The 10,494-nt window shown below is 38.2% G+C and overlaps 1 protein-coding gene across 1 annotated transcript; it reads left to right on the plus strand.

Moving 5' to 3' along the window:
- Positions 1 to 2,536: 2,536 nt before the first annotated feature.
- On the plus strand, positions 2,537 to 6,809 carry LOC103939126. Its single transcript, XM_009349185.3, has 3 exons — positions 2,537 to 2,821; positions 3,761 to 3,939; positions 6,483 to 6,809. Exons 2-3 carry the CDS (start codon positions 3,772 to 3,774, stop codon positions 6,648 to 6,650), a joined length of 336 nt encoding a protein of 111 aa, XP_009347460.1. The 5' UTR covers positions 2,537 to 2,821; positions 3,761 to 3,771; the 3' UTR covers positions 6,651 to 6,809.
- The last annotated feature ends 3,685 nt before the right edge of the window (positions 6,810 to 10,494 follow it).

Below are 10,494 nucleotides of genomic sequence, written 5' to 3' on the forward strand. Positions count from 1 at the left end.
GCGCGTGGGGGCGCGTGGCAAGTCCAAAAATTATTTTAAAATTTTGGTTGTGATCGTGAGGTTGTGTAGATCGCGTTGGTATATTCATTTGTCCATTTTGAGCAATGTATGAGAAGTTATTACGAGAAGTTGGTTATGTGCTTTAAAGTTGACGTTTTTATAGTTAACTCGCATATAGGTGACACATACCCCGAGGACGAGCGTGCACATTCGAGGCAGGGGGGCTACGACCCTTCTACATACCAGTGAGTGGGCTTTTGATTTCCGTTTATACCTATATACAGTATTTTCCCAGAAATTGTTTAAAAAGGGTTAATTGTGTTATGCCATGCACTTTATTATTATCGTTTATGCATTATTGCATGCATTACTTGTGGCATACATATACATATGCATATTTGGTGCTGTGGACGCACAGGTAAGTGCCAGGTAAGTGGTATTCACGTTTATATATTTCAGTAGTGGTTTGAGATGCTTAGAGAGCTCATAACCTGATCCCCGGTGTTAGTGCTCCCGCCCAGAGTAGGGCACAGTCCTTCACGTGTCGTTCACCTCTCGCACCACACGCTCAACTTGGAATCCAAGTTAGGTGCATAGGCTTGTCGTACAGACCACAATAGGTGGTTCCGACTCGTAGGTGACCCGCGATTATTCGCACAGCCTTCACGTGATCGTAGCACTAGAGCGTACATATGTATTACACCCAGGCTTGTCGTACAGACCACTTTAGGTGGTTCCGACTCGTGGGCAGGTTCAGTTATTGAGTTGAGATTGGAGCTCTATATACAGCCGTACAGGTCACGTTAGGTGACTCCGGCTGCCAGATGTTATATTATTGATGTGGTTTATATCTGAGCACTTGCATTCATTATGAGGCTTTGACATGGTATATTCTTGAGCATGAATGGCATATCTTTATATACGCATATATGTCTATTTTCTGGGAAGTATACAGGTTTTACAGCGAGGGGTTAGAATGTATTTTGTAAATGGTTTTCAAAGAGCTTTGTTTTTGCCCACTCACGCTTTTGTTTTGCGCCCCTCCAGGTTCTAGTTGATTAGCAGTTTCGGTGGTTTCCCGGAGGATTCGCCCGGCCATCCCTGACAGATACTCACCAGCGTAGGGTCACCTTCGGGTGTACTTTTGTCGCATCTTCTTTTGGACTGCTGTAGACCTGCTCTGAAATTGTCTCGCACTTACTAGCACTTGTTTTATTGCTTTGTATGCTAGTTTTAATTTATTCGTACTGTTATATTACTACCTTATTAGCTTCCGTACGTGCACATGGCTACGTCACCTTCGTGTGACGGCCAGCACGCTCCGATCTCGGTCGGGGTGTGTCATAAGATTTGCCATGTGGCAATTTTTTATTGAATTGTAGTGCCACTCAGTAATGTCCAGTGGCAAGCAAAGCCCCACATAAGTTTTTTTCCTTCATTGATACCTAAACAAATAAAACCATTAAACAGATCTAAAAGGGCTTCAAAGTTGTCTACTATGGCCTAGTGGTATTTATTTTCATTTGTAAATGAGAGATATTAGGTTCGATTTTCGTTAAAGATGAATTTGAACCATATCATTGTTAACTCATTGTGAGGTTAAGATCACCCTATTCCTTTTTGTGTAGATAATATGGTTTTTTTTTAAAAAAAAAAAACAGAATAAAAAAAAAAGAACTCTTTGGCTGGCTCACACTCTGTCCATGGAACCCGTATTTTCGTCGTATTTGTTACTTTCCTTCTGGAACTGGGCTCCTCCTAAAGCACGCAAGGGGCCACCCATTAATAGTAACAGAACTCTGCGCACAGTTTCCTCCCGTGATATGAGTTACTACCCCTTGATCACTTATACCACCCGAAACGTCTGACTGCATTTTCCAACTGAAATGGAAGATTACTACCGAAATTGCATTGTACATCCAGAATAGCCCTAAAAAGACATGATCCTAAGCGGATACTTGGCATGTACCCCCCTACACTCAGTACGCACTTATTTCCGGGACCGCTTGATTCAGCATACAGCAGTACAACATCGGACGTTAATCAGGAAGCATACAGCAGCAAGCACACATCTTTGCGGTCTTTCTAAACCTTATTATATTAAGCCGGTGTCAGCCTTTAGGCTTGACTAATGTAATATCAAGTAAGCTTCAAAGTTGGGATGAACAAACCAAAGTGCCATACGAAAGTAAGGGTGGCCTAGGGTGGACAAGCCACCTGTGATAAAAGCATCTAATAATTTATTGAGATACCGTTATTTGCACTTTACACGACGAACAACACAAAATCGGTAACCTATGGTTACCTGGAGAGGTATTTGGTAATATCAAAAATATATATTGGTGGTACTGAATACTTTTGTCTAATGGTGTAATGAGTTGCGTATTTGTTTGGAATAGCTAAAAACACATCATGACAGTAGAAAAACGCTTTTCATTATATTTGGTAGAAAAATTCTGACTTATAGAACCGCTTTTTCAATAAGCACCTAGCTATCACCTCATCAGATACTGGACTGCTTTGAAAGGGGGATTAATTGATCATCAATGTGTAGTAGGATACGTTCTATATTAAAATACAATAAAATTATTAGCATGTTATAATAGCAAGGGCCGAAGCCAACTTTCAAGTCCATTTTCTATTATCCGCCGGAAAAAGTGAAAATTGATTATTTTTCAACAAAATTGAAAGCTACCCCAAGCATCTTATTCAATCCCAATTAATTATTCAAAGCGGATCGCTTTTCTCAATTCCATTAGCCTATAACATTTTCGAGCCACCGATCATGAAGTTAGGGTTTTATAGCCCCTGCTGCCGATCTGTAAGTCTCCCCTTCCGTTTCAATTTGTGTCTGCTGATTTTCTATTGTTGGTTGACTTTCCTTTTCTGGGTCCTGTTTGTTTCCCGGGAAAAGTAAATTCTAGGACGGGAAATCGTTTAGCATTTCAAATTTTCAATCATACAAATTTGTTCGTATTTGGTTTGGATTGGTTGAGAGACAGAGCGCAATTGAACTGCTTTGGAATTAGTTGCACCTGAGTTACGTATTTGGATTTTATTTCTGCAGTATTGTTATGATGTTTATTGTTTAATGCTTTGCTCCGACATCGTTTCTTCACATGTAATGCTTCAATGGATGTTGTGTTTGTATGGTTGCTGGGAATTTCTGGGACATGAAAATGGTCTGAAATTCCTCATTTTATAGACTTTGAATCACTTGAATTGAAGCAATAGTAGTTTCCGGTTAATGATTTTGTCTCATTGAGTCTGTAAGTTATCGGAATTTGTTGAATCCAGGCGCGGATTAGGGCCTTTGGTGCTAAAATCATCACCAGTCGTCACCTGGTATTCAGTCAAGAAAACATTGCTTAGACAGAATTTTCCTTTAGCCAACAAAAATCAGTTATTATGTCAAATCTATGATGTTTGGACACTGTGGTATCCCTTCGTATCCTCGTGTTGTGTCGTATTCCCTTGTGGTCATACAGCGATTCTTCTTGTTAATTTGACATATACCTGCGTCTACGTCCGTGTCCGTGTCCATGCATCGTAGTGTCAAAGGGAATTCACTAGAAATTTTTCCATAAACTTCTATGTTACGTACAGGAAGATGGAGTGCAAGTGCTATTTCTTTGTCAAACTCTTTTCCAATACTTGGAACCCAAATTGGAAAATAGAAGTAGTAGAGTATAACTTGTAGTTGATGACTGCCTAGTCTGGTTTTGTAATTCGTATTTTGCTTGGTTTGACTATTGAACAGGTCTAAAAGAAATGCGAACGATGTCAAGACCAGTGCTGCTTGTTTTTCTGCTTCTTATTCTCATAATCACTTCTCAGTTTGAATGGAAGCAACAACTTGTGCCTGATCTTGACACAACTCCAAGCATTTCCGAAAAGCAGAATCAAAACTCGAATAGGGAAGAAGTTGTAAAAGAGAAGGTAATAAGCTTCTTCCTGATTCATGTAATTCTTTGTATTTGTTTTTGGTAAGTCCATATTTCAGTATGTTTTCTTCACTTTGAACTTCCCTTATTCTTTGATGCTGAAACGGAGATATTGATTGTCACAAAATATTTCTTGAACTGAGATGAGCTGCGTATTGTAGACATATAAATGTGCAGGTTCGTCATTGTTTTTCAGTAGCTTGGATGCTGGCTAATATTACTTGAAAACACAGTCATATCTTTTCTCAGTTATTCTTAAGGAACCAGTGACTACAAACATGTGAATTTATTTCTTTGTTTTTATTTTTTATCCTATTCCAGACGATGTTTAATGCACATACGGAAGTCGCAGCCTTAACCAATTACCTAACTGATTCAGCCTAGCCCCAATGCGAGATCAAATACTTGATCTTTGCTGTCACCTCAGTCCTGTGTGTTTCTGTTTCCTCTAGTATTACTTTGAAACAAGCAAGTCTCTTCTCTTTGGAGGCACACAATCTATGCAGGCATATTTTGACCGTATATAGCTTGAATAAAAGATAATCCAATAGGCTTGTATCAATCAAGAAGCATTCAACTCTTCTGAGCATAAGCAATAATTATAGTGGGGGTGCTATCCACACACCCCATTTTACTTCTCACACACCCTTTGATAATTTATGTCCGTTGATCTTCTTCAATTCATCCGATCCGACGGCCGAAAATTAAAAAGGTGTATGAGAAGTAAAATGGGGTGTGTGGATATCACATCCCTAATTATAAGTTGTTTACACTTTTTACATTGCGTACGTACTGTTGATAAGAGAGAGGTTAAAGGGATTGAAGCATCACCAGTTTGCACTTTCGAATTCTAAACCTAGACTTATGTTTACTAAGTTGCACGCTTCATGTAACCAAGCTGATTCTATGTGATGTAATGTTCTTAGATTATTATTTCACGTTAATATTGTCAAACACTGAGGCCTTTTGCACAGGAAATTCTGACTTATCATATACTGTATTGCACAAGAATGTCAAACGCTAAACATTTAAAATAATTCGACCTATCATATACCCTAGTTATTAATTCCTAATCTTGTTTTTACCTTTGACCTATATTTTAATAAATGTAGAATTTCTTTTGTCATCCATATGATTCTTCCTAGTTACCCAAACTTGACCTCAAGTTTTGTAATCTGAAGTTTAAGAACTCTTGTAATTTGGAATGCAAATCAACTTCACTTGTAATCATGGAAGCAGTAAAATCATTAAGAAAGAGTCATGTTATTTTTCTTTTCAGCCACACAATTATACAATTAAACCGGTAAGCAACCATGAACGGAGTGGTTACTAAGTATGTACATTCAAATATCCGATACTGAGTGCTTTCTTCCACTTCTGAACTCCAATATCACACTCCTTTGCTCTCGTTAAGCTTTCTTGTTAATATCCTTCTTTGTAATTAACCATGGACGTTGTTCCTCATCTGTATGATCAGGTCCTTTGATTCCTCCCCTTGGATCTGAAACTAGTGTTTCCTTGACTATTGAGTGTTGGCTTGACTCTTACGTATGGATCTCTAGTTCTCTACCTTATGAGCAATTTGGTACTGATATGTAGAAAAGGGACAAAAAACAGAGGCAGATAGAATATAGACGCTTACTTAGAACGAGAAGTAGAATATGATGAGAGAGAAAGGAATTAGGCTGAACTCTTTTACGATAAAAATTAGAATAAACTAAAACAACTGATTAGAGGTGTAATATATGTTTACAGTCAGTCCCCAACTTAATTAAAAACTTATACTTAAGCACATCAATAAATAAACCTTAATAATTAAGGGCGGTGTTATTGGTACTCCGAAAAATTCATCGCGCACTCCTCCCTGGGTGAAATAAATAAGGGAGGAAAAGTGCAAGAGGACTTTTTCTTTTTAGTGCGAGGAACAATTCCCACTATTAGTTCCTGAACTCTAATGGATAAAATTTAACCCTTACGCCTAGAATGAGCACATGTTTTGATTCTGACATAAAAGACAGCACTTTGTAGGCAATTTATTGATATATCTGTTTTCCGTAAGGTGGTTAATTTCTTTCAACTTTTTCTATTTATTACAAGGAGAATCTGTGGAATAATGTGTATATAGGTCCTCATAGATCTGTTATCCACTTATCATGCATATGTAGTGGCAGGGATAATGCATCAAGGAACCGGACACAAACTCTTAAGTTTAGTGCTCGAGTGGTTTTGTAATTATGTTATGATTCTTTTGGCCTATTGGTTTTGTAGATGCAGCGTGACTTCCCATGAATCTAATGACATGAATGGACATTAGTTGGATCCATGTAGTGCATTATGGGCAAACTGGTACAATCGTGGTGTAACCTGAATGAAATATGTTTAATCTGAAGTTCCCATTGGTTTAAAATGACACGTTAATTTGCTCTAACGATCTGTTTCTAATCTATCTTTCAATTGAATCTCCATTATCGATCCAAGTTCTCGTGTGGAATCGAAGGTTTTTCAAGTCTCCTAATTTTACATGTTTGCTTGTTGTAGATCATATTATTGCAAGAAAAGAACATCCAGAGACTTAATGAGCTTGTTCGCGGTCTTCGGGAACAGTTGGTACAGTGTAGGAGCAAGAATGTGACAAAAAATCAAACTGTAAGCTTCCTAACAGAACGTGTGACGGAACTTGAACGACATCAGATGTTTGATGACTAGGCTGAGCCCAAGGAAGTATATGGATACTTGTAATATGTTTGACCTGTAAAAGCCTTCAAATTTTTTACCAGGTTTCAGAAGTAATTCAAATGTAATGTTCATATCTCGAATAATCTTCTCGTCACATTTTATTTCTTCGTATAGTTTCTTTCATTTCTATCCACGTTTTCCTCCCTTTCCTTTTGCCATTTTTTGTCTTTCTGTTTTTGTTCTCGTATGCTTTCAAACCAAATTAGTTGGTCTTCCTGTTTTGTTTAACGAATATGATAAGAAAGTAAATGCCATTTTTGTTTGTGGTTAGAATATCAATTAATTTGTTTTGCTTTCTCTCTCCCGTCATAAATTTTCAATGTAATCGTCACATTGTTATTTGATACTTTTTCATCCATTACTCAGTTATAGCACGCAGATCTATTTATTAATGTTACAGCCCAAGGGTTATGCTTAATGGGTACACTTGTCGCTTCAACTTTCTATTTAAATAGATTGTCTTGTGTTTTACGGGTTTTATGGGTTGTATACCGGTTATAGCCTATAGGTTACACAATTAGGAAAACATATTAAAGCTGACAATTTGGGGTTAGAGGCTTAGGGCATCCACAATAGAGATGTCAAAAGAAAAATTCAAATGAAAATGTAAAGGCTAATGTGCCAAATGCGCAATTTTCTTTTGCTCCAACACATTTTTTTTTTTATTCAACTAATATTTGTAGGACCCATTCTTCAAAATAAATAAATCAAAACTAATTTTAATGGTTTATGATTAGTGCATTACTAGGATCCACATAACAAAATATAAAAAAGTAATTTGACATTAGATTTTCTCATGTATCAAAATTGGTTGCTCTTTGCCAATTCACATAAGATTGACATATTGGTTGGAACATCTATCTACCTTCAAATTATATTACATGCCATTCCATTTAGAATTGGACCTCCTTTGGAGATATCTTAGGTGGCAAGATTCGACAAAAAAAAAAAAAAAAAAAAAAAAAAGACGTGTCAAACGGGTTGACGTGGATCAGCACAAATGGGACTTCTACTTCGGTGTGAGTGATCAGCACAAAATTCACCCTTATAAATAGAAGTGGTTATGCAACATTCAAAGGATCTCCAACTCAACACATAAACGGTCTGGGCAATTTCTCACTTTACCCAAAACCCTCTCAAACCTTTGAGAAAACACTAACTTCCCTAACTTCATCAACATACCTTCAGTTTAGATTAACAACATTGTATTGACAACCGGCAACATCTTCAGTTTGGATTAACAGCATTAGAGCCGTAGAATCAGGCGACCGAGGAGTATCTTTAGTTTGAAGTAACATCACTGCTTCGGGTTTGGCTGGTTATCTATCTAAGTCTCTGCAGTAAGGAGTCTTCGGCCTTCTTATTGAAAAAGGTCATCTCATTAGCATTCTCAGCAAAGTGAGGCGTTACCAAATTACTTAGTGTTCGACACAATCAAAGTCGGGCCTTATTTGAACTTCACAGTGACTAGTAGCCTTGTATTCAAGCTTTAGAACCCAAAGGTCGAGACATGTTCTTTCCTCGGCCGTGATCACTCAAATATAGAATTTAGAAGTGCGTTTGACACCACCACCACATTAGTCCTACTCGTCGATCGAGTTTGGTGGTGAGTTGGCACGCTTGCATTCATCGGAAAAACGTAGTTAGCTTATTGATTACTCAACCTGCACACCATGTAGGCTTGACAGTTTTTAAGCTCAACATTTTGGCCTGCCCAGTGGGACCAAGTGATAAAAAATTACAAAGTTCATGACCACTTAAACCCACTCTATCAAAAAGAAAACATCGATGGAAAGGAAATCATACATTTTCAAATTAGGCAATTACGCCTTTTGGTGGAGAATTTGCACATGATCTTCTTGCTGTTGTCACACTAGAACCTGTAGCATGCTAAGAGGTATAAATAAACCTCAGTGGCCAGAAGCACCCTGCAATGGCAATTGCAAAGGCAACCAAACTCGCTGACTTTGGTCCTCTAGAAGGGACGGTTAAGGAATATGATGATGAGGATGATGAAGCCTCAGATGTACCTCTCATCGTTGAAACACATCGCTCGGTTCACTGCATATTGTGGAGATGCCAACCATGCTTACCACGAGTTATGATTGTTCAACTTTTTCTTGACTTTGTCGCATTCTCGTGGTATATAAACCTATCTTCAAACTTGACACAAACTTGGGATAACTTGATCAGGAAGTTTTACAAGCAGTTTTACTAGGCTGAAATGGAAATCTCAATCTCCTCATTGGCTAGAATGGCTTAGGCACCTAATTAATCTCCTGATCAATACCTTTACATATTCAAGGTAGCCAAAAACTACTGTCAAGTTCCCTTTTCTAAGGCGGAGTATGTTCGGATAACTCAAAACGGTCTCAATATGAAGTTTTAAAAGAGCTTTCTTGACATGAATTTCTGTGACATGTATGAGTTGGCTGAACAAGTGGAGCAGTATGACTCATTGTTTAGGGAAGAGATCGCCATAAAGATTGTGTCACGAAGGACCTTGTACAAGATTCCAAGCGTGAGCTACCTTTTAGTCGAAGAATAGAATTGCAATATGTCAATGTTAATGTAGCTAAAATCGTAATTGATAAACCCTTCATTTGCAAACTCACGCCAACATGAAAGATACCAAGACCCGACAAGGTTTGGGTAAGGCTGCTGTCAAGACATCAAAGGTTTATACCTTTGACATTACCAAGATTTATGCAATCTTTGACTAACTTATTTCGGAAAAGACAATTAAGCTTCGGCCTGGCCGTAATATACCTAAGGCCAAAGATATGAAAGGGAAGGTATATTGCAAATACCTCGACTTTAACAAACATGCCACCAACAATTGTGTTGTATTCCAAGACACCATCCAGTGTTGAATCTATAATGGCAAGCTCAAATTTCTAGAGAAAACTTAGATGCTAGTCGATACCGATCCTTTCCCGATGACAACAGTGAATATGGTTGATGTTCATCTCTTAAGGAAGAATGGTCAGAAGAGGTTAAGCGACATTTATTCAGCAGTGTCTTATGTATCCAAACAAAGCCCTTGGCCAAAGTTGAAGATTAACCTATCACATAATAACCTGGCAATGCATCATTTAACTTCTACACACCTCGTTGCTCACAACCAAAAGTTAAGCTCAAGTGATTCTAAAGAACCAATTTTGCTGTGCAATCGGTGCAGATCTGAAATCACCGTTACTAGTTCAAGATTGAATCATTCAACCGAGAAAATGCAGCCTTTAGAATCCTTAGAAGAAATTAGAAGGGAAAGTTCTTCCTCTGGTTCCCAACCAGCCAACCAAACTTCAAAACAGAGCTAGACAAAGGTATTCAACACACTTGGCCTTCGGCCGATAGATCAAAAGCCTCTGGTCTGGCAACGACTTAATTTTGATAGACTGTTGTATGATGAAGAGTCTTTTACTCATAATGTTGGCAATTCAAGTTTGTCACCAGCGCCAAAGACTTTCAAGCCACTAGCGCCAAAGGATAATTGGTGGCATGGATACAATTTGTTGCCAGTGTATACACCGTAGAATTAAAGGCTCAAAAGTGCAAGTGGCAGTGCAATTGATGTGAGCTCGAAGCCTTGCAGAGGCTGTTAAAGCTCCAAGCACAGTTCCAACCTAGCAGCTAGATAGAAAATGCAAGAGGATTTTGAGGAACAAGTCTATTCAAGTTTTACTAAAATAGGTAAAGGGAAAAAGGTGGAAGTATAGGGATTGAAACCAAACTCGAGGACTTTGAAAAGAGGATAAAACTATTACTTCGGCCTGGATAGATGAAGGCCTGAATCAAGAACTTCGCTAAAGAG

The sequence above is a fragment of a genome, unplaced genomic scaffold (assembly GCF_019419815.1).
Source record: "Pyrus x bretschneideri cultivar Hongxiangsu unplaced genomic scaffold, Pyrus_bretschneideri_v1 Contig58, whole genome shotgun sequence".
NCBI classification, from domain to species: Eukaryota; Viridiplantae; Streptophyta; class Magnoliopsida; order Rosales; family Rosaceae; genus Pyrus; species Pyrus x bretschneideri.